The 24,030-nt window shown below is 39.9% G+C and overlaps 1 protein-coding gene and 1 long non-coding RNA gene across 2 annotated transcripts; one reads left to right on the top strand and one right to left on the bottom strand.

Annotated features, from left to right (window-relative positions):
• The first annotated feature begins 2,408 nt into the window (after positions 1 to 2,408).
• Positions 2,409 to 23,346, top strand: LOC122663832 (dolichyl-diphosphooligosaccharide--protein glycosyltransferase subunit DAD1-like). Its single transcript, XM_043859483.1, has 5 exons — positions 2,409 to 2,544; positions 2,630 to 2,677; positions 22,824 to 22,911; positions 23,030 to 23,073; positions 23,181 to 23,346. The coding sequence occupies exons 1-5, from the start codon at positions 2,461 to 2,463 to the stop codon at positions 23,262 to 23,264; spliced, it is 348 nt and encodes a 115-aa protein (XP_043715418.1). The 5' UTR covers positions 2,409 to 2,460; the 3' UTR covers positions 23,265 to 23,346.
• On the bottom strand, positions 4,187 to 17,274 carry LOC122663833. The gene is made up of 3 exons (XR_006333230.1): positions 17,262 to 17,274; positions 10,015 to 10,022; positions 4,187 to 4,327 (listed from the first exon to the last, which is right to left on the bottom strand). It is a non-coding gene; the product is annotated as an uncharacterized LOC122663833 (long non-coding RNA).
• Positions 23,347 to 24,030: the final 684 nt, after the last annotated feature.

Below are 24,030 nucleotides of genomic sequence, written 5' to 3'. Positions count from 1 at the left end.
CCTAATGATGACCCCTGATCTAGACCCTGATTATGTATAATGATAATATGATATTCTATTATATAAGAAATTATTAATGTAACAAATAACAACTAATAAGGGTTCTTAAATTAGACTTTTAAGTACATTATATATATATTATATAAATAATATTATAATCTATAATCAGGATTGGGAAGGATTAATATGTAAATTCATTGAACAAATAAAAGGCTGAGAGAGTGAGTGACTGAGAGGTATTAGAGCCCTGAGTCATGATAAACTCGGCAAACGACCAACAGCAACGAGCCAACGAGGGTCATAAATTGTTCAAGTCATATAATGTTATAAATATAATCATATATAATCATATTTATAACATTAAAAAATAAAAAAATGTGACTCATCTTGACCGAGTTTTACCAGGCTGACTCACTAGGTTTTTTTTTTTTCCTTGAAAGATGAGTCATGTCAAATAAGACATGATTTTCCTACTATATTTAAAAAAAAAAAAAAACAAACAAACAAGAAAACACATAAGAAAGGTGAGAAATCGAGAACCTTGCTCTACAAGGCGACGCCTAGACAACAATGTCGTCGATGAAGAATCAGAACTTATCTACAATAAAATACTAAAATCAAACCATGTCAATAGAGAATTGAATTAATAAAATTGCGACTTAGGTCGATTCAGAACCATATTTGGTTTAGCTCTAGACCTCTAGTGCTTTACTATAGTACTATACGTCTATACTCTATAGTCTATACCCATCAAGGCATCAACCTCCATAGCATCAGGGGAAATCGAGGAAAGTAAGACATAGATGTTACTACTTACTGATGTTAGTATGTCACACAAGCAAAGAGCAAGAGTAAGAGAGAACTAATCATAAATGACCTAACTCAGTAAATTTTTATTTTTTTTTGGATTAGAACAAAATCACCGATTCAAGGGAAAATTAAACTGACCAACACCGGGTCTGGTCATTTTCTAAGATTGACAACTGACGAATGCCCATGAGTCCATGACACTTGATCAGAATTTATAATTTTTTAATCAATTTGGGTGACTCATCTTGACCGAGTCAAAACCTGGTTCAATTGTCCATATATGATTTAAATGTCAAATTTTAAAATGACCAGACCGGTCCAAGACTCTTTTTTTTTAGAAACCAATCCAAAACTCAAAGTTAATAATAGTTTATTTAAAAAACCCCAAAGCAAGTGAAATCTTTTTTTTTGTTTGGGCTTAAGCAAGTGAAGTCTTAAAAGTTAAAATGAATCTCATTCTCTTAACCTCTTCTTTTCCCATTTTATTCGAATCCTAGCAGAGTAGCAGCCGCAGCCTTCCCCCAAACCCCAATCATCTTCTTATTCTTCTCCATCTCCGATCTACGATCGCCGGCAAATCTTCTTACAAGACTCAAAGCCTCAACTTCTCAACGGTGACGACGACGGTGACAACTCTTTTCCTCCTCTTCTCCATCTCTGTTCGGTTGCAGCGGCAATGACTCGGTTCCTCCTCTTCTTCTCCATCTCCGTTCGGTTGCAGCGGCGACGACTCGGTTCCTCCTCTTCTTCTCCATTTTCGTTTGATTGCAGCGGCAGTTTCCTTAAGGATCCCTCCCTCGCCAACTTTCTCTTGCAGCAATTACATTCCTGTAAGAGTCTCTTTCATGTCATTCAATTGTGCATTTAATTTATATCTGGTTCTCTAAGATGGGGAACGTGGTCTGTGAATCAGAATTTTTTATTCGTTTTTTCTCCCTCTTCTTGACTTTCATATAAAAATCTCTTTATTTATTTATTTTTTTTGTAGTGTAGATCTGCTGATCTGCTACTCCTCTCTGCTGCTACTACTCTAACAGGCTTGGTTCTCTCGGTTGCTAATACAAGAAGGTATAGCTGAAACCCCCTTGTATATCTTCTCTTTTCAGCTCTTGTGTTGCTTGTGAGTTGTGACAGCTTAATGTGAGAGTTTAATAGATTAGAAAATTGTTTATTATGATATTTTGTACAATTTTTATTAGGGTCAGGGTCAGGGTCAGGGCCAATAGGCCAAGCCCGGCCCAATCAAGGCCAATCAGGGCAGGCTTGGGCTGGGCTTGGCCTGTTAGGGTCAGGGTTTTTAGGCCCTGAGTCGGGGTTAGGGCAGGTCTGGGCCGAGCTAAGGGGACTCAGGGTTGGACTAGGATTGTAAAAAACCCGACCCAATCCGACTCTGTTGCAGCCCTAGGGGCACACATGGCTCATGCAATCCCCCGCAGAATACTCTCTACCTTATTATTTCCGATTCTGACTAGGAAACGGTCAAACAAGTCCATCATTACGACCGGTTCGTCGGGTTTGGGTTTTTTTGAGACCATGGCCTTTTTAGGGTAAGAAAAATGACCATTGTTTTGAAGGAAGGAAAGCCAAGTAAAACGAAGGGGGGGTTTCAGGTTTAAATCTTTCCTCAGAGAGTCACAGAAGAAGAGAAGAATGGCGAGGTCGACAACCAAGGACGCTCAAGCCCTCATTCAGTCCCTTCGTTCTGCTTATGCTGCTACCCCAACGAATCTCAAGGTTTCTCTCTCTCTCTCTCTCTCTCTCTCTCTCTCATGTATAAGGAAGTCGTAATTGGAAAGCTAAACTTTCAGTGTTTTTGCAGATCATCGATCTCTATGTGATTTTTGCAATTTCTACAGCTTTGATTCAGGTATTTATTCCTATAACTGTCTCTCTTCGTATCTCTTTGAATCTGCAACATTGTAACACTAGTCAATTTATGGTGAAAATTTTGTTGCTTTTGGTTCTACTTCCTTTGTTTCCCTATTTAATCTTATATTCGGAATTCCAATTTAATCCCGTTAACAGCATCCATTCTCTGTGTACAACTTAATTTCAACTTGTTAATAGTGTGTTTAATTTCTTCCCCTTTGCTTTTTGGTCAGTCGGTTGTTGGACTCGTCATTTTTTCTTTAAGGTGACTTAATGCTGTTCCATGTGTCTGTGCGTGTGTCTCCGCTCCCCCCTCCCCCCCTCCCCCCCTCCTTCTAGGTATGTGAATTTGAACCCCTACCCAGAATGCATTTCTTGTAATTACGCAACTCTGAGGAAAGGAAATTGAATAAGTGAGCTTGGGAAGATGAAACCATAGTTTTTCAACTATTGGAGTTACCTATGAGTACTTGAAGTCACTGTGTGGTATTGTGGTAATCCTTCTTATTTTAGTTGTTATTTATTCTCTAGTTTGGTTTTTGTAGGGCTTTTATCTGTCTGAGTACTATGATACGGCCACATTGGATTCAGTAGATATTCATAGTTATTGTCAACATTCATAGTTGTCAAAGTGCTAGGACAATCCAAGGCGTCGAGGTCATTTCTAAGCACTTAGGCTGCCGCTAGGCGGCACCTTGGCGACCTTAGTGTTCCAGTATTTTTTTTAAAATGTATCAGCTATATTTACTACTAGTAGTATAACAAATTGCAATATTCATCAGAAAAACAAGAATTAAGAAGTAACTAAAGTAAGAACCAAGATGACAAATTATAAAACATATTGCAATATTCATAAAAAAAAAAATCAATAAACTAAGACTATCACAACATATAATTATGAAACATAATTATAAATCTTAAAGAAAAAAAGGGCTGTTGAAATATGTAAGCATTTATTATACTAACTTCTATGATGCCAAAATGAGTGCCTCTAGGTTCTCTACTATATTTATACTTGTCTTAGTCAATACATAAATTGTAAGAAGTAAGAACTAAGAATTAAAAGGTATATAAAGTAAGAACCAAGTTGCCAAATTTAATGGAAAAGAAGTAATTTGGAGAGATCTTATTTTTGTATCATTCCAAAAATCTTCATTGAAAGAAAACATAAAATAATTCAAAATGCCAAATTTAAGTAATCTTTAAAGCTTAAACAGTCAAATACTTAGAGTGAAGGAAAGTAAACAAAAAAAAAAAAAAAAGCACATCCAAATACAAATTGTTCAATTGTTGTTGTTGCTGCTGCTGCTGCAACTGCTACTGCTGTTGCCCCTGCCCTACAAAAATCAGTTGGAGCTACTCTATCAACAGTTCTCCATGTGAAATCATCCTCAGGATGGACTAATTTATCATCTGATTGGCCAATCATCTACTCACTACTTTGATCCAACTCATCAAGCACCAATGGATTATAACTTTTGTGTTGTTCATGTTTTTCTTGGAACATTGCTTAAAGACGGAAATTATATTGAATGTAGACGAGATCATTTCAACATTGATGCTTCAATCTATTCCTCTTCTTGGTGTGAATCTGAAGAACAATTAACAATATGAGGTTATCCACTCTTTAAGCCATTCTTCCATAAAACTATACAAACAACAAAACTAAAATTAACATCTGCAAAAGGTACTTAGTACTGAAGTACTCTCAAACTCAAATGTGTTCCAACTAGAGGAGCAACAAAGGCCAAGTAAACGTACTGCAATCTTCATAAGATTAGGAGTAGAACTTCCATGTTTTTGCAACCATGACTATAAATATATATGAGAGAAAAATGTATATTAAATACAACTCAACATACAAACAATTAAAAAAATACTTACTAGGATTCAAACTTTCCCTTTGTCTAATTGCCATTTCCTTTGCAAAACTTCTGTGACCTTCACTATAAGCACCAGACTGTTCAATGACGTCGTCTTGCAAAGTTGCATCAGGCACCAACTTTGCAACAACATCATTAAAGACATCGCTTACATTCTTCCAAAAGTTATTTGGATCCATCTCAACAACCTTAAAGTACTTGCCTGGATTGAGGTAAAATACAACAACATATTGTGGTTGCTCTATCTGACTCACCCAACGCCTATAAACAATCTCTATGACTTTCTCGTCTTTCTTTGTCTCTTCCATTGCAAGATATACTTCATGTAAAACAGGCCTCTCATCACCATCTACTATCCTCAAGAGTTAAAGAAGTGGTAGTGATGCCCTTAGGAAATCTTGCACACCATTCTAGAATGTGGTAGCAAGCACTATCTCAACCACTTTCTTCCCTGTCTCTGTCGATGAAAGCTTAAAACATTGCCAGTCATCAAACACAAACAATTGCCTCAAGGCATCCCTATACTTTAATAAGCTCTGAAGTGTCAAGAACATTGTTTGAGAACTCGTTTCGTTTCGGTATTTCGGGCTGACTGAAATATCCGAAATATTCGAAATTTCGGATATTTCGGTCGAAATATTGTATTTTTTTGGTATGTTTCGGTAGGTCATTTCGGTGGGTTTTAGGCCAAGTTAAGGCCTGAAACTTCATGGAAACCCTATTTTAGGCTATATAAATACATTTAAATGTTCAAATTGCAAAAATAGTCACCCAAAATGGTGTTTTGGAAAAATAGTCACCCAAAATGGTGTTTTCGACACCGTGAAGTTGTAGATCGGCTTCCGATGTCTAACATATATTTATTTCATCACAAACAAACATATTGATCATGCATTTCCTTAAAAAACCAATTTTGAGAATATGGTTTTACCTGGAATAGTGAAAAGGCTTCATAGATGTGCTAAGAAGTTTGAATCTTGTGTTCTCCAAGTGGTTCCGGCTTAGATGCGGCAAGGATTCAAATGGGAAGTGGAAGAATGGAGAAGAAATGAGAAAAAACCAAGCAAAAACCAAAAAACCTGAGCTGTTTTGAAGTCTCGTTTCGACCGAGACTGACGAAATGTGGTCTTTTATATAAAGGGGTTTGACGAAAAATTCGAGATATCACGAAATTTCGAGAATTTCGCTCGAGATATTGTATTTTTTCAATTCGAAGTAGCATTTCATTTCGAGCAGCTCGAAATATTCGAAATTTCCGAAATCTCGATCGAGATTTCGCGAGATTTTGAACTATGGTCAAGAATGAAGAGGAAAATCTGGTTACTTTGGCCCTCACTAAGTCTTCTCCATTTGTTTTGACCCTCGTAACTTCAAAAAGGCGAGTGTGACTAGATAATCCTAGTTAATCTTCTTCCCTTCATTATAACAGCCTTATATCTTCTTAAATTACCTATCTTCTCCAACGTAAGGTCTAGACAATGGGCTGAACAAAGAGTCCAAAACAACCTGGTCTTTTTTTCCATCAGTAACCTACCAACTGCAACATAGTTGGCTGCATTGTCAGTGACTATTTGAATCACATGCTCCTCTCCAATTTCTTCAACCTTACTACAAGTAGATGAAACACAACATATTAGCATCTTGAACTTGACCAGATGCATCCATAGACCCTAAGAAGAAAATCTCCTCTGGCTAGTTGACAATTTATCAAGTGCCTTTCTCTCTAGTTTGTCCAACCATCAGATATGATTGTGCATCCAATTTTTTTTCCAATAAGCTTGATATTTGATTTTTTATATCATCAATTTTCTCCCTCTCAGACTTCAATAGAGGTAGCCTAAATTCATGATATGAAGGGGGGCTTGATACCTGGCCTATATTGTCCAATGGCTTCAACCATTTCCTCAAAGCTCCATAACTTCATAGAACTTCGCTTTCATAAACCCACCTTGCAATGTAAAAACAAAGTTTTTGTCTTCTTCTGATCTTACACGGTTCCCATCGTTGTTTGATAAGGACCCTTACTTTGCCTCTCAGCAACCACATCTTCAGGAGTCTGTCTCACATGAGCATCCATGGGATCCCATACTAATGATTCTAACTGAATGATAGCTTTCTTTCTTTCTTTCTTTCTTTTTTTTTAATCTGTCCCAGATCTTGGGCCCCTCAAAAAAAATAAAAATAAAAATAGCATCAAACTTTGTATGCTCTTCTACAAGTGAATCTCCTTCCTCTCCACCAACATCCATATGTCATCAAAATTCTCTATTCTCTTTTTTCTCTTTTCATTATTGCTTCATTCATCTCTTTAGCAATCTTAGGAGTTGTATTTATACAATTGGCTACATCTCCATAACCATGATCCAAGTGTTGCTTTATTCTTTTGATCCCTTCCTTGAGATCTTTCCAACAAAGATTACACTTAACCAAATTCTTGTCAGCCAAATCAGGCCAATACCCATACACCCAAGGTCATTAGATTTAACCTTCCTGTGCTTGGATCATAACCTGACCCCGCAATACTGACATTTTCAGCACCACTACTACCACCACCACGATTGGCCATTGTAGATCAAGCTAGATAGAAGAACCGAAAGGACAAGAGATTGAAAACCGAATAATAATAATAAAAGAAAACCTTACTGGAATGGGTTCTGCCGGAAGTCAGATGTGCCGATGGAAAATGAACCGCTGTAAAGGGTATGTAGCCGTTAGGTTTAGAGAATAAGAGATAAAATCAGTAAAAAAAATGAAAAAAAAAAAAAAACTTACCGGAATAAGAGAGGTGCCGCTAGAAGAAGTTACCGGAAGATGAAGTAATATCGTCATCTGAGGCGCTGAAGAGCAGATGTGCTGCTGACGGTACTCAGTAGTCAGTAGGTTCTTCTCCTTCTCTTTGATTTTTCCTCTTCTTTCGATTTCTGAAACTGAAATGTGTGAATGTTAGGTTATTTTCATTTTTTTAAAAAACCGGAATACCGGATTGTGCACACCCATCCTGCAACATGCATAACACTCCAATATCCACAGGCACACATCACATCCACAACACAAGATATATGTGCTTTGGCAACCTGCCTACGTGCACAGAGTAATGCCCAACTGGGCTCAACATCTACTCAACACTCGATTTTAATTGCAGCAACAGTCCAGGTCCCACACACTTGCTCTGGCCTGTGATAGTCACAGACGAGGATTACACACCCCGATGGTGTTTCAGTCAATACAATGACACAGGACACCCAACTTGCTTCAACCTGTGCTAGGCACAAGCAAGGGCAACAACCCCGGATTGTCATAGTCGTAGCTATGGGGATGTGTCAACACCCCGGTCCAGTTCTCCATTGGACCCCCAACAACAGTACAATAAAGTGGGCTTATATAATGCCCCAAATTACAAGCCCAATAGTCAATGAAAATTACCCCCAAAAAACAAAACCAATCTTGACTTAGGCAATTTCACAAACACCTAGCCTACAGTCAAGTTACATATAAAATGGGAAAATGCAAAGTGTGGATTACCTCCCCGACGTGTTCCATAACCGACTGCTCTCCGTTGCTTAACCTACTGTCAAGTTACATATAAAATGGGAAAATGCAAAGTGTGGATTACCTCCCTGACGTAATTCCATAACCGACTGCTCTCCAATGCTTAGATGTTGACTTGTGTATGCTTCATTCACAAGTGCAATCTTCGACCTTCACCCAAACCCCATCTCCATCAAGCCTAGGGCTTGGATTGCTTCTTCTTATGCAATCCCACAAATGAGCACCTCAATGTTGCCCAATGAACACACTCAATGTGTTCTCATCTCCCAAGTGTGCATTCCACTTCTCTCTCACTTTTCTTGCAAAAGTCTTTGTCTTCAATGTAGTTTACCAATCATGTTGAATAATGTAAACCAGAATACCGTGGGGGTATTCTGGTCTTTTTGGGGTTTTATTATATGTTTTATGTATTGCTTAGCTAAGTCGGCTAAGCTAGGGTTTTTTTGGTCATTAGGATGTAATCCTTAATACTATTAATAGATGGCTTGCTTGATCACATTGATCATTCAAGCATTCTCCCAATTTTCTGTTTTGTTAACATGGCATCAGAGCCAACTTCTCTGATCTAGGTTTTCAAAACCCCATCCCCTCCATCGTTTTTTCTTTTCCACCGTCTTCCACTCGATCTTCTCCTTTTCTCTTCTTTTTTTCCTTGGTTCTCTTCCATCACTAGCGCAGCACTAATGAGGTGATCACACAATCTAGATGCTGCCCTCAATCTAACCTCTTCAACAGATGAGTTAATCACATATCAAGTTCGATAGCTGCTGCCTGTGTCTTTGCGATTTTTTGGAATTCTCTCCTCCTTGAAGTTCAACCTTTTTTTCTTACTGGAAGCTGATTTTCCCTATTGGAGATCCACCATAGCAGTATTGGACAGCAACTATCACAGATTTTTCAAGTTATTTAAAGCCCATACCAATTATCGATCTCTCTTCAGGGTTTTTCAAAACCCTGACTCTTATTGATTTTTGGTTTTTTTCTTCTCTGCTTGGCTGATCTTTGGAGATCTTATTCACACTACTTCAAGGATCAATCGACACTGTTGGTGCTCCCTTCTACTGAAGTTTTTTCAGATTTCCAGCCTTCCACAACCTTGGATCGAATTCTGCCTATATCGATCAGGTTTTGCTGGTTTTTTTGGCTCTCGGCTGGTGCATTGTTTATGATATATGGCTGCTATGGATGGGTCTGATATTACATCTGCAACTTCTGATGTTGAAGGACATAATAAGCCTGAATATCTTCCTTATGCTTCAGCTATTCAGCTTGATGGGACAAATTATTTGATGTGGTCCCGTTCTACTTACTTAACTATTGCTGGCCGTGGCCTTACTGGGCATCTCCTTGGCACTTCTGCTGCACCCTCTGAACCTGGTCTTCTTCTTGCTCGATGAATGTCTAATGATGCTATGGTTATGGCATATTTGATGCACTCTATGCAGCCTGACCTCTCCAGCAATTATTTGTTATTGGACACTGCCCATCACATATGGAGTGCTGCCAAGGAGACCTATGGACAGGTAGGGAACGATGCCCAAGTGTATGAAATTCGAAAGAAAATTCGTGACATTATACGGAAGGAGCTATTTGTCACTAAATACTATGCTGCCCTTAAAGGTCTTTGGCAGCAACTGGATCTAAGGGTGTCAATTGGGACGGTTCCCGGTACTTGGGACGGGACGGTACCGGTACCGGTACCAAAAGTGTCAATCCCAGTACCGTCCCATTTACTTAACGGGACCAAACCTAGATCCCAGTCCTGATTACTAGCGGGACGGGACGGTACCGGTTCCTAAACGGTTCTAGGCACTGTAGAAAAAGGAAGAAGTTTAATTGTTCCTAATGGAAAAATCCGATTGTGTTTTCCTCTTTGATTTCCCAAACAAAACCTTATTATCACACATGTTACTGTCACATGGTACTACTGAGTGGAAAAAAGAAAAACCTGGTACATGAAGTTGCTTGTAGGAAGAGAGAGTAGCACTGAACCAGGATTTTGAGAGGCGAGACTTCAAGAGCTGCGGCTGTCCCGTCCCTAATGCATGATAAATATAATTCTTATACCCTATTTTTTCTCCCAAAAAAAAAAAGATCTTATATATTTTTTCTTTTTTAAACGGTACTAGTATGTCCGGTACCATTCCGGTACCTTATTGGTATTTCGGTACTGGTACCGTTGGGAATCCCGTCCCAGAACCGTCCCGTCCCATTTATCATTCGGTACCAAAATCAGATACCAGTACCGTCCCATTTACTAATTGGACAGTACGGTACCGGGTTTTAGCGGGACGGTATTGGGACGGTTCCCGGTTCCGGTCCCAAATTGACACCCTTAACTGGATCACTACTCTGCTTTTCAGCCTTCTACTCCTACAGATATTGCGGCCTATAAGAAACATGTGGACAAAATTCGAGTCTATGACTTTCTGGTAGGTCTGAATATTGAGTATGATCCCATTTGTCAGCAAGTTCTTAGTAGGGTTCCCTTCCTACCCTAGAGCATTCTTTTGCCTTGGTTCATACTGAAGAATCTCGTAGAGCTGCCATGCTTCATCAGTCTCCTGTTGATAGGCCTGCCCTACAGGCTGGTTCTGCCCCTGCTACTCCTACTGATGCTTTCCCCACTGCTACTACTTCCACCAAGGAACCTGTTAAGTGCAAGCACTGCAATAAACTCTATCACACTAAGACTACTTGCTGGAAATTACATGGGAAGCTTGCTGATTTTGAGGCCAAACGTGATCGTGCTAAAACTAAAAACAAAGCTAATCACACTAAAAGTATAGCTCCAGCCTCCACTGCTGACAATGGTCTTTCCCAAGAGGAATTACAGGCTTTCAGGCGTATGTTACAGTCTTCCGTTGCCTCTACTACATCTCTTCCTGCGAGTTACTCTTCTCCATCAGGTTCCCACTTTGCCCGTTCAAGTATTTTCTTTGCTGGTCATTGTGCATCGGTTGTCTCCACTCCATGGATCATAGACGCCGGTGCCACTAACCACATGACAGGTTCCTCTAGCCTTTTCCATACTTATTTCCTTACTTCTGGCAAGGATAAGGTGAAAGTGGTTGATGGTTCCCTCTCATCTGTTTCTGGGAAAGGATCCATTAGTTGCTCCCCTTCTCTTACCTTGTCTCCAGTTTTGCATATACCAAATTTCACTACTAATCTTCTTTCTATTAGTAGTCTTACCAAAGATTTGAATTGCAAAGTAACCTTTTTTCCTACTCATTGTGTTTTTCAAGAACTGGACTCGGAGAAGACGATTGGATCGGGTAAAGTACATGGTGGATTGTACCTGTTTGATGATGGCCAGCTCCCTCCACGGGTATTGCCTTCCAAGTTATGTTAACCTTCATCTTTCTCTTCTGAAGTCCACCAGTGACATTCTAGATTAGGACACCCCTCTTTAGGAACTTTATCCCGTTTATTTCCAGCTTTGGTCAACAATTGTAATAAGGAAGATTTTTTTTTGTGAGGCTTGTGTCTTGGCCAAACAGACACGTTCAAACTATCCTATTAGTAATAAAAGATGTTCTTCCCTATTTCGATTGGTTCATTCTGATGTGTGGGGTCCTAGTCGCAAAGTGTCTCTTTCTGGTCATTGGTGGTTTGTTACATTCATTGATTGTTATTCTTGATCCACTTGGGTCTACCTAATGCTTACCAAGAATGAAGTTTTTTCATGTTTTCAGCATTTTCACAAAATGGTTCAGACTCAATTTAATGTCACTCTCAAAATCTTGATAAGTGACAATGGTAGAGAGTATATGGAAGGTCAGTTCCAAAAATTCCTTACAGCCCATGGAATCTTACATCAGACCAGCTGTATTGATACTCCAGCCCAGAATGGTGTGGCTGAGAGAAAAAATCGCCATCTCTTTGAGGTAGCTAGAGCACTTATGTTTGCTCGCAATGTTCCCTCCTTTTATTGCAGTGATGTTGTCCTTACTGCAGCCTATTTAATTAATAGGCTGCCTTCCCGGGTTCTTGACTCCAAGTCTCCTATTGAGCTCTTACACTGTTCTACTACTTTCATTGTTCCCCTTAAGGTGTTTGGCTGTGTTTGTTATGCTAGGGATACTAGATCCCCTAATAAACTTGAGCCCCGTGGTCTCCGCTGCATTTTTTTGGGATACTCTGCCACCCAAAAAGGGTACAAGTGTTATCATCCTCCTGCCTGCCGTACCCTGGTCAGTATGGATGTTGTCTTTCATGAGAATCTCATATTATTCGTCCCCGCCTCTTCAGGGGGAGAGTGTTAGTGAAGATGTGCCGACTATAGAACCTCCCCTTCCATATGTTCACAATGAGTCTGTTCCTGTTCCTCCTACTCCTAGTCCTCCCTCTACCTCAGGGGGAGAGGTTCCTATACAGGGGGAGACCATTACAGATAATGTTGACATTCCTATTCAGGGGGAGGTAACTCCAGTCCAGCAAACTCCAGTCCAGTAAACTCCAGTCCAGAAAACCATTAGTGAATTTCAGAAGAGGATTAATGGTTCTAATGTGCAGACTTATACAAGGAAACATAAGCCGAACCTGGATCCAGAACCTACTTCTCCACCTAGTAATACTTCTTCTTTCGATCTACTTATTGCTGTTCGGTGTCAAGGCTTGCACTAAGCACCCTATATCCCATGTTGTTTCCTATGACTCCCTTTCTCCATCTTTTTGTGCTTTTATTTATTCCCTTTCTTCTGTTCGTATTCCTAACGATTGGCAGGAAGCTCTATCAGATGGAAAGTGGAAGGTAGCAATGATGAAAGAAATGGAAGTCCTGAAAAAAAATGACACTTGGGATCTTGTGATTCTTCCACTAGGGAAAAGGACTATTGGATGCAAGTGGGTGTTTGTGGTGAAACAGAAGGTGGATGGCACTGTGGATAGATACAAGGCACAACTTGTGGCAAAAGGGTTTACTCAGACATTTGGGATTGATTACCAGAGAGACTTTTGCCCCTGTTGCAAAGCTCAATACTGTCTGAGTTTTGATATCTTGTACAGTCAATCTTGGATGGGATTTACAATAGCTGGATGTGAAGAATGCCTTTCTCGATGGAGAACTTGATGAGGAGGTATACATGGACATTCCTATAGGGTTCTCTTGTGACAAAAACCAAGGCAAAGTGTGTAAGTTGAAGCGTGCACTTTATGGGTTGAAGCAGTCACCTAGAGCATGGTTTGGCCGGTTTCACAAGGCCATGATTTCTGTGGGCCACAAGCAGAGTAATGCTGATCACACTTTTTTTATAAAGAGGGTTGGTAGAAAACTTACTATTCTTATAGTCTATGTTGATGATATTGTTGTCATAGGCAATGATAGTGATGAGATCAGTCGTTTGAAGACATTTTTTGGACAAGAGTTTGAGATTAAGGATCTAGGAAAGCTAAGGTACTGTCTTGGGATTGAAGTTTCTAGATCTTCTAAGGGCATTTTTCTCTCCCAAAGGAAGTATGTCCTAGACTTATTGGCTGAAACTGGTTTGTTGGGGTATCACCCTTTAGATACTCCTATGGATGCTAGTGTTCGTCTCAAGGAAAAAGAGGATGAACCTGTTGATAAAGGCCGATACCAAAGATTAGCGGAGAAGGTGATTTATCTCTCACACACAAGTCCAGACATTACTGTTGCTGTGAGTACTGTGAGTTAGTTTATACATGATCCCTACTCTTCCCATATGGAGGTGGTTCTTCGTATTCTTCACTACTTGAAGTCATCTCTAGGGAAAGGAATTATCCTGTCTCCACATGATCACCTACGGATAGAAGCATACACTGATGCGGATTGGCTGGTTCTCCTGATTGCAAATCTATTTCTGGGTATTGTTCTTTTGTAGGTGGCAATCTTGTCACTTGGCGTAACAAGAAACAGAATGTGGTGGCTCGTTCCAGTGCCGAAGTAGAATTTCGTGCTATGGCACAAGGCATTTGTGAGTTGCTTTGGTTGAAGGGTTTGCTACAAGATCTTGGTGTTCCTATTCGTCTACCTATGATGTTGTACTATGACAACAAGGCTGCAATCAGCATTGCACATAATCCAGTACAGCATGTCATACCAAACATGTTGAAGTGGATAGGCATTTCATTAAGGAAAAATTAGAAGAAGGGCTGATTTGTGTTCCTTTTGTGAAGTCTACTGATCAACTTGTTGATATTTTCACCGAGGGACTGCCTGGAAAGATGTTTCATCCTAACTTAGTCAAGTTGGGCATGTTTCATATTTTTGCTCCAACTTGAGGGGGAGTGTTGAATAATGTAAACTAGAATACCGTGGGGCTATTCTGATCTTTTTGGGGTTTTATTATATGTTTTATTTATTGCTTAGCTAAGTCGGCTAAGATAGGGGTTTTTTGGTCATTAGGATGTAATCCTTAATGCTATTAATAGATGGCTTGCTTGATCACATTGATCATCAATCATTCAGCTAAACATTGCTTGAATCACTTACTCCTCTTCAATGGAGTTTCACTAAGCCAAGCCTGGAGGTAGGAGAAGGATCAATGCAACTCCCATTGGCCAATCTTCCCTTTTTATATTTTTCTTCAAAACATAGGGTAAGACCATTTCAAAGACACCCAACAGCAGCACAAGAGCGTTCTCTTCTTCAAATGGGTCAAGTGATAACTTGAACCAAGTGATTTGGCCTTATATTGGCCAAGATATGACCAAAATACGATTCGAGGCTTTTGTACAATTCTTGGAAGATTTCTGGACATTCTCTATGCCACAATTGGTTGTCGTGGCAAGGTGCACTGTAGCAAGCTTGACGGCTGCATCTCAGGTTGTCTGATCCCTGGTTCAAAAAGAAGGTGCGAGATCGTCCATTGGATCTCCGAATTTCCATCAGATTCTTGCTGGTGAGCTCAGTGAAGCAAACAGAATCTTCATAAGTGTGTACAATCTCCTGTCTTACACCATAGCATGGTTAATGACGGCAGATCAAGATCTAATAAGGTGGGATGAATTAGGATCGTCGGATTTCCGAGGTTCCGTCAGGCGCTTGCAGGGAGAACCTGGACGAGTGAAATGGAATCTCAAGACAGCTTATCGTGTGACCGCGCCACACCATTGGCTCTGTGTGCTCCTTATGATTTCGTGCATCGCCGCACATGATTAAATATTTGTATGGCCAACCGATGACCGCATAACAGAATCTTGTGAGGTGCTTTTATACAACAGAGTGCTGCACATGTTGACTACATGTTCTCCACCATTCACAGAACTTGTGCCTGAATAAGCTGCGCCAGAACCCAACGTGCTTTCAATGTGATCGCTCAATCTAAATATCGAGCACGTGGCCACTTCCCTTATCTGAGTTTAAAAATCAGACCTTCCAATTCTTGTTAATTAGTTTGATACCCCTGAGAAAAAAATGCACTTGCTGAGTGCAACATAAAATCTTCTTTCTCTTGGGCATTCTGTCTAAAACTTTGTAAGTTCATCTGTTTTAAGCTAAATTTTTGGGATAAGGACCATGCCCATTATTCCCTTCTTGAGCAGCCCTGACCTTGGCACCCGTGCGCTGGGGCCTCTGCCAGCATGCTGCCGTACGTGTGGGGCTAGGCTCTGCTGCAGCCATGGCCTCTCCTTGGTGCTATGTGCTTGGCTGCCTTGAGCGACTGTTGTCTGCGTGGCCCAGGGACCTGTGCTGTGTGCCTGCAACTCAGCCTGCTCTGCTGCGGGCGAGACTACACACCCGGCAACCTGGATACTGCTGCAAGGCCATGTGGCCTGCATGTCTTCCCACCAGCAGTGTGCCACCTCATCAATATTGCCACAACAGCATGTCACATACATGTACCTCATGCCATGCATGCATTCATCATGCTCTACACATCACTATACCATGCCATGTTGTCATGGCCACTTCATGCATTTCTCATCAACCATGAATGTCATCCATCACATGCATATCTATTTATCCACATACCTGCACATGGTTTCATGTTTTAAATTTGGTGTTACCTAGTGGATTCTAGACCATAGTTATCAAGGCCGGAAAGCGACCATGGCGTTTTAGAGGGGCAAAATTCAAGGCGACACCGCCATGGCTGCAAGGCGCCCGCATGGCGCTCAAGGCGTCCAAGGGCGACCAAGGAGCCTGGACGCCTTGGCGTTGCCATGGCGATGCCTTGATAACTGGTGGATTCCTTGTTAGAAGAGTGGATTCTCTTCATAGGTTCGGTGGATTCCTGCTCCATCATTCTATCTATTTATCTATCTTTCTATCTTATCCATTATTCTCAAAATGTCAGGTCTGTTATTCTATTATGGTGCTTGCGATATCCATGCTTACTAATCTGATTCTGTTTTTTATTTAATCTCATTTCTTGTCGATCTGTTTTGCTTCAGAATTAATAAATCAGTTTCTGTTATTTGATCTCTGAAATTCGGAACTCAGATATGGAAATCCCTTATCGATTGGAACTGCTCTGGTTCTGTTATATACTTTCCTAGCAGAACAAGGACTCTGTTATTCCATATCCTGCCACCATAATTTCTTCAAATTCTGCAGGAATGTTCTACCATTAGAAAAGACCACTTGGCCTGATTTTTGGGCCAATCTGAGTTTTCGTTATTGAGTTATAAAATTTCTCCTTTGGTTGTTCTAATTTGATCTTGTTCAAGTTAAATTCCTGCTGAAATTTTCATGGCTCGAATTTAGTCTTCATTAAACCCCTGGTCAACCATCCAGGCCTTGATTAAAACTAACTTGTAGTAGTTTTGCCCCATTTCCTATTCTCAAATTCCTAGTACTTAATTTTCTGTTTACCTCAGAAACTACGGACTGCCTTTTAGTAGCCATTGTGTTACTCTGAAAACCGTAAACTTACTGTATAGGATATTCATTCATCTGATCTGAACCTAATAAAGTCCAAAATAGTAGTTGATTCTATTATTTAAACACCTGTTCCTATAACATTAGCTTATGGAACATAACTTTGCAACCCTTGGTATCTCCTGGTTGTCTCATATATCTAGCTTTTAGGTTGAGATCATGGCTTTCATGAAGATTACCATTCTAGATGCAGAAATTTCAAATATGATAATATTGTTATGAATAAGGGCTATATACTGATGAGTTGTATTGTGGTAAATCAAAATATGGTTTTAAGAACAGAAACAGCTACAGAACAGAACCACAGTGAACTACATTAAGAAGCAAAAGGGCAGAAAATAGAAGGTTGGATATCTTCCAATCCAAACAGCCGATGGGGCAGAAATTCTGGTCGAAGGTTGGCCCAAACCTCTGGTCTAGATAAAATATCACAAGATACAAGGGTTAGATGGGAAGGAATGAGGGTGGATAGAAATTAGAAACATTAGTGAAAACAAAAGCTAGTAAGTTTCTAAAACAAGGTAACTCCCAAGTTCCTGTCTTGATGAAGCTGCAATTCAGGCCTAGTGTTTTAGTCCAATTGAGGAACAACATATCAAATATTGGGCTTGAACCAACGGTTGGATTGGCTGGAGTTGTTAAAGGGAAGTCTGAGATCACAAGTGGGGATAGAAACTACTGTTGCAGGGACTGAAGCTGAGAAATAGAGCTTGTGGGATATGGAGTGAGTAATTGAACTAAGTCAACAGGAATGGAAGTAATAATGATAGAATCTACCTTGGTAGTCACCCATGCTCACCTTGTTTAGCTTGCTGAAACTGTGAATAAGTGGAAGGGAAGAATGGGGATATAACCTGGTTTCACCATCAAGGCCTGTAGGAGGGCTTCACCACCTTGGGTTTGCTGCTGAATCACCATAGTAGCTTGTATCTCATGAGAGAACACACAATGTTTAATGCCGAAATCGTGGGGCACGGTTCCATTGCATTTATAAATTTTGAAATATGAATTCATTTAGCAACTCTTCATGTGTAAGATAGACTTGACTAACAAGCAACTAAACAATTACTAACTCTTCATGTGTAAGAGAGACTTGACTAACAAGCAACTAAAAAATTAGTAACTCTTCTAGAAAAGAAATCTATTAACTACTACATAAAAAGAGAACTAAAAATAGTAATTGTTAGAAGCTATTGACTTAGCAACTAAATCTATTACTAAATAGAAACTAAAGTAGTAGATCTAACAAAATATTCCAGCCAACAATCTTCTAGATAATCTTCTCTCCATGTAAATCACATGGGTCCACTAAAATATTCGTTCAATCTTCTAGAAGAACATCTACAAGTGCTGGTCGTGGGGGTCGCTAGATGACTAGAACCAGAACAAGGTCTAGTTTTGGGCCTGGTTCTTTCTCCTCCTACCCTGGTACTGTTTGAACTCTGCATCATACTCTTTATATGCGCCTTTTTTTGGATAAATAACAATTTATTAAGAGAAATTTACTGACCCCTCCCTTGTACTTTGCCCTAATTAAACATTCCTCCCCTCAATTTTCAATTATTACACTCAGGCCCCCTCTGGCTGACAGTGTTAGCCTGCTGTTAGTTATAGTTTGGAAAATACTATTTTACCCTTGCCTGGTGTTAATTATAGTTTGGTTTAATATAAAATGGTGGGATCCACCACTTCTTCTTTTTCGACCACCGTTGCACCCCGTCACACCCTCCACTGTGCACCCCACTGCCCCACCTTGCAACCTCCGACCACCCCTGCCCAACTTGATGCAACCCCCAATAAAAGGAGGTAGCTGCCCCCACCCCCTTTCAAGACTTTCTCTGCAGCCCCGCCTCCACACCCTTTCCCACTCTGTTCACTGCTGCTGCTGCTCTCTTTCTCTCCCTCTCACTTTCTTTGTCTTCCATGGGTTGCAGCGGTGGGTTTCATTTCTGGTTTGTATCTCTAGTCACAGCAATGCTTCAAAAATTGGAAATGACAAAGATAATGCAACCGAAGGGATAATAGTCGAGGTCGACTGGTGATGAAAGCCTTCGCTTCCCTGCTGCTGGGACGACGACGACGACGATAGGTCTATCCCCCAGTTGGAGAAGTGGTTTGTTCCCATCGCCTGCTAAGCTTCAGTGGGACAGGAGGAGACGTACTCAGGGTAGAGCCTAATCTCAGAAGAGCTGCACCTGTGTTTGAATCTGTTGTTGCTCCACAGTCTCCGATAGAGCCTCAGATTCATCTTTCCTAGAACACAAACACTCTTTTCTCCCCTTTGATCCCTTCTCAAAATTACTACCAGCTTCATCCTTACACTGCCTACAATTGCAGACTTTACGGTAATAGTAAGAGAACAACACCCCAATGAAGCAAATGCCAACTATATTACTCACCACAATAGCAATCACAGCATTCTTACTATGTCTCTGCTCTTACTGCTCTTATCAGAGCCATCATCTGAAGTCGAAGAGGGGAAGCTATTAGGTATGAACGGAAACGACGATGGAGCATTGGCACCAGCAGTGCCTGAACAGGGGTCCTTTAATGATGGTCCACAGAGCCCTGGGTTCCCAATGAATGCTGTTGGTCCTCTGTTCACGAGAGCACCACTAAGAGGAATCGGCCCGCTTAGATTGTTGTAAGAAAGATCAATGTAAACCTTCTCAGGAAGATTCTCAAGGCAGGGTGGGATTGAACCACTGAACAAATTATGAGACAAATCAACAGTTCCTTGCATGCTCTTAAGATTACCCGTGCTGCTAGGAATGGAAACATTCATTTTATTGTAAGAGAGAACATGTTTTTCTAGAGAAATCAGAGCAGTACCAAACCCAGATGGCTAAGGGTGTCTTTGGTATAGTTTTTATTTTTTATTTTGCCTTAAAAAACGTTTTTGGTTGCGTTTGGTATTGTTTATGGAGCTTGTTTCTATTTAAAAAAGATTGAAAAAAACCAAAAATAAAAAATAGATCGAAAGCCGTTTATGGTTTTTGGCCAAAAATCACTTTTGACTAATTATGCGGGACTTTAATGAGCACGTGCTCATAGGTCTCAAAATCAAAGGGTAAAAGCATCATTTACTTGTTTAATTAGAAATATCGACCCTCTCCCTCCAACTTCTTCTTCTTCCTCCTCTTCTTACGATCCCATCTGTCCAAGGAATCCTTGATCCCTAACCCCAACCCATCATCATCATCGTCTTCATCCTCCAGCCCTAAGAAAACTGACTCTGACTATTTTCTCCGGATTTGGAACTCCGATATTGAAGGTTAAGCAAGCGAGAGCCCATGGTGATGTCGTATCGGAATGGGACTCACTCCAGCGCACCGCATGCCTGACGGCGGCAGGAAGAGCCTTGTGGAAGCATGTGATCCATGATCCACTTGCAGAGGTACTTGCTGGGAAGGCCTGCCTGAAGGGTTTCTATGAGAAGATGACAAGAGACCGTCTCAACAATGCCCGCGAAATTTCTGGAGTCATTCTTGCTGTCCGAACCCTCTGGTTTGATTCAAAGCTTGAAGCAGCTCTTAAATTATGAGAAGATGACAAGAGACCGTCTCAACAATGTCCGCAAAATTTCTGGAGTCATTCTTGCTGTCCGAACCCTCTGGTTTGATTCAAAGCTTGAAGCAGCTCTTAAATCTTTTAATGGTGAAGAGGCCCAGGTTGTTCTACTAGGTGCAGGTTCGTAATTGTGCTGTTATATCCCCTTAACTGCATTCTACCATTTGAGAAGCCAGCACTAGTTTGTCTTGTATACAGAATCAACACGGCCCAGCTAAGGTTAGTTTCCACATGTAGCTTTGTTTCTTTCTGGCTAGACCTCTTACCTGCCTTTTTGAGTTGATTTAGAACACACAGCACCAAGTGCTAAGCAACCACACCTTCCATATATTTGTTATCTGTTGATGTATTCTCCATAAATTTATTAACTAATATTTCCCTCTTCCCGACTTTATTGAACGAAACCTCCTCCTATTGAGAATTTGGCTGGAGCCGTCCTTTTGTTTTTGGTTTGAAGGTACGCGTGTTTCTGGGACTTTTTGTTAGCTTTTCCAGCGATGTTTCAAGGATCCGGAACGGGACTTTGAGATGTTCCTTTTTGTGTTGGGTTTTTTTTTTTTTTTTTTTTTTTTTTTTTTTTTTTTTTTTAAATTTCTCTGCACAGATTTGCCATGGATGTAGTTTTCCTTCACCGAGGATGAATGAGTATGAATAAAAATGCAGTCTTGGGTGGATATGAACAGTTCTAATTCAATTTTGATTTGCAGAAACCTTTCGGATCTGGATCTTAGGGGATTAAATTGCATATGGATGAGTGATCTAAACCCAAAATCCCAAAATGAAATAAGGAAAATCCAAAGAGATTGATACCCAACAACTCGGTTCTGAGTTTTATGCTTTGGGAAGGAACATGGGTAAAGGTGGCATCTCTCCACCCACCCACTTAAAAAACCTATTATGCACATAGATATGCCAAACATATTACTTTGTCTACAATCTAATCTGTGTAGTGGTTACCAAACGATTTTTATTTTTGACCAAAAATGGTTTTCACAAATGATTTTTGTTAAATAGGTAAAAATAAAAAATAAAAAGCATACCAAAGAGAGCTTAAGAACCAGTGAAATTGTTTTTGCTGAGATCGAGAAACCTCAATCTCTTTCATTGAATTAACGATTTTTTTCTTCTAGAAAAATTACATTGAATTTGCAGGAGTTGGGTTTGACGAGAGAATTCAAAGTAGAGATGTTGGAAGAATAGAGAAGGTTAATGGAGAAACTATCAGAAGTGTAATTAACAGAGAATACAAAGATTGATTTAGCGTAAGGAGTGGAGGTGATGGGGCGGGACTGCAAAGGTGTGGGGGCAGCTGGGGTTGCAGGAAGAAGAAGAGAGAAGGGTATTTTGGGTATTACATGCACCCAGGGTTATTTTTGAGATCAAATTTTTTTATGCTTGGCCACGTCATGACATAACAGACGGACACTAATGGGCTGGGTCTAATTCACTGTAGAGGGGAGTAATAATTGAAAGTAGAGGGAGGAATGTTTAATTAGGACAAAGTATAGGGGAGGGGCCAGTAAATTTCTCATTTATTAATAAAGAGGAGAGAAAAAAAGTTAATAATACAACATTTGGTTGAGAACATCAATCCCTCTGCTGAAGGAAACCTGAAAGGAAGGAAAAAAAGATGAACGATAAGAAGAGGCAACGAAAAAGGCGAAAAAAATGATAACAAACAAAAAAGAAAAGAAATGATTTGCTTCGAAACAAGTTATCAGCCGAACCACTCCTTGTCTAGCTGGCTTTTCACAGAAACAAGAGTTTTCATTGAATAAGAAAAAAGGCTGTACCAACACTAAAAAAGAAGAAAGCTGTCAGATTGGACTCTCACCAACTTGGGTATTCTCATGCTTCAATAGAATGGATACTCTAAAACTTCCGGTGGAGATGTTAATTCCTATTTGATCATGGCAAATAAATTTGGAAGATAGTATAACTACCACGATTCCTGATTTGTGCCATTTGATGTAAATTATATATTCAATGGTAGTTTCGGTTCTCAAGGATTCAGACAGATGCTTATTAGAGAAGGTTCCCAATAATGGCAAGTAAATTTATAAGTTGCATTTTTACCCTATGATGGTTTGTTCTTTTCATTTAAATTGGAGCCAACTTGTAAGTGGTTCATTCTGAATAAGTTAACAGGCACTGCTTACCTAGTTATTTTCTCAGTATTTCATTCACTTGGATGATGCATGATATGATATGACAGGGATTCACCTATGAGGTGGTCAACATGGTCATCCTACCTATATTTTTAACTGCCTAAATCAATTCCCTTTTCCAATGAGCAGGTAGTTTACATGGCAATTGTTGGATCATTTCCATTCAACTCTTTCCTTTCTGGAGTACTTTCTTGTGTTGGGACAGCAGTGCTAGCTGGTAAGAGTAATTTTTTTCTTCTAACTGTTAACTCTCTTTCTGTGTGTGCGTGTGTGTGTGTGTGTAGGAGTATTCATTTTAGGCATATTACCAATTGTTCGGTTTCTTTTTGCCTCAGTTTGTCTCCGCATTCAAGTTAACAAAGAGAACAAGGAGTTCAAGGTAAGCTTTCTTTGATCAGTATTTCCTGTAAAATTAACACCATATTTCTCTCTTTCTGTGACTAAACTGCTTGTCCTTGTAGTTGATATTGATTTCACGATTTGCAGGATTTACCACCAGAACGTGCATTTGCTGATTTTGTCCTCTGCAATTTGGTGCTGCATTTGGTTATTATGAATTTCCTTGGTTAAACTATGGTTGTAGGGGTTTTAGGCATGTTTCCTTTGATATTAACAGTCAAAAGGGGGTGGAATGGATTTGACTTTCGTCATAGGTTGCTCTAGTAGTTAGCCTTTTTTTTGTTTTTTGGCGAGGAGGGGGGGGGGGGGTTGGACTTGGAACCACCTAGATCGTTGATTTGAATTTTTTTGATGTCGTTGGAATTATAGCTTCATTTGCTTGCATGGCAATCGGGGGGCTGTCAAAGAATTAAAGTTGTGTGTTTGTAATTTGCTTAGATCTATTGGACTGAAAAGTTCTACAAAATTGGTAGATGTAAATTAAAGTACGATGTTGAAAAGATTTACCAAATCCTATATGAGAAAAAAGTTAAAAGGTTCAACCTAAAGGGCCCTTAACATCTTTTTCTCTCTCATTGTTTTTCTTTGGGAAAATATCATCCCCCTCCCTCTAAGCTTGCCTTATATCAATTCAGTATCCAAGTTTTAAAAAATATCTTCCCCCTCCCCTATTTTATACAGTTACTATCAACCATATCCTAACTGTTAAAAACTACCATTAATTGATGATGTGGACAGGTCTACTTTATCTAAAACCCCAAATTACTCTTAATTTATTTTAATTTCATTTTTACCCCTCCAATCCAAACATCGCCTTTTTGCAGGATTCTGACACGTGCAAACAGTTAATACAACGGTTAATTTTGAAAAACTAGAAAAGTTTGAGATAAAAGTTGTCGAAAGTCTTGCAAACCAAAGGGACCGATCGCTCAAACCA

This window comes from Telopea speciosissima, chromosome 6, assembly GCF_018873765.1.
Source record: "Telopea speciosissima isolate NSW1024214 ecotype Mountain lineage chromosome 6, Tspe_v1, whole genome shotgun sequence".
Classification (NCBI taxonomy): domain Eukaryota; kingdom Viridiplantae; phylum Streptophyta; class Magnoliopsida; order Proteales; family Proteaceae; genus Telopea; species Telopea speciosissima.
The sequence above is the reverse complement of the archived record's forward strand: the minus strand, read 5'-3'. Positions and strand labels throughout refer to the sequence as shown.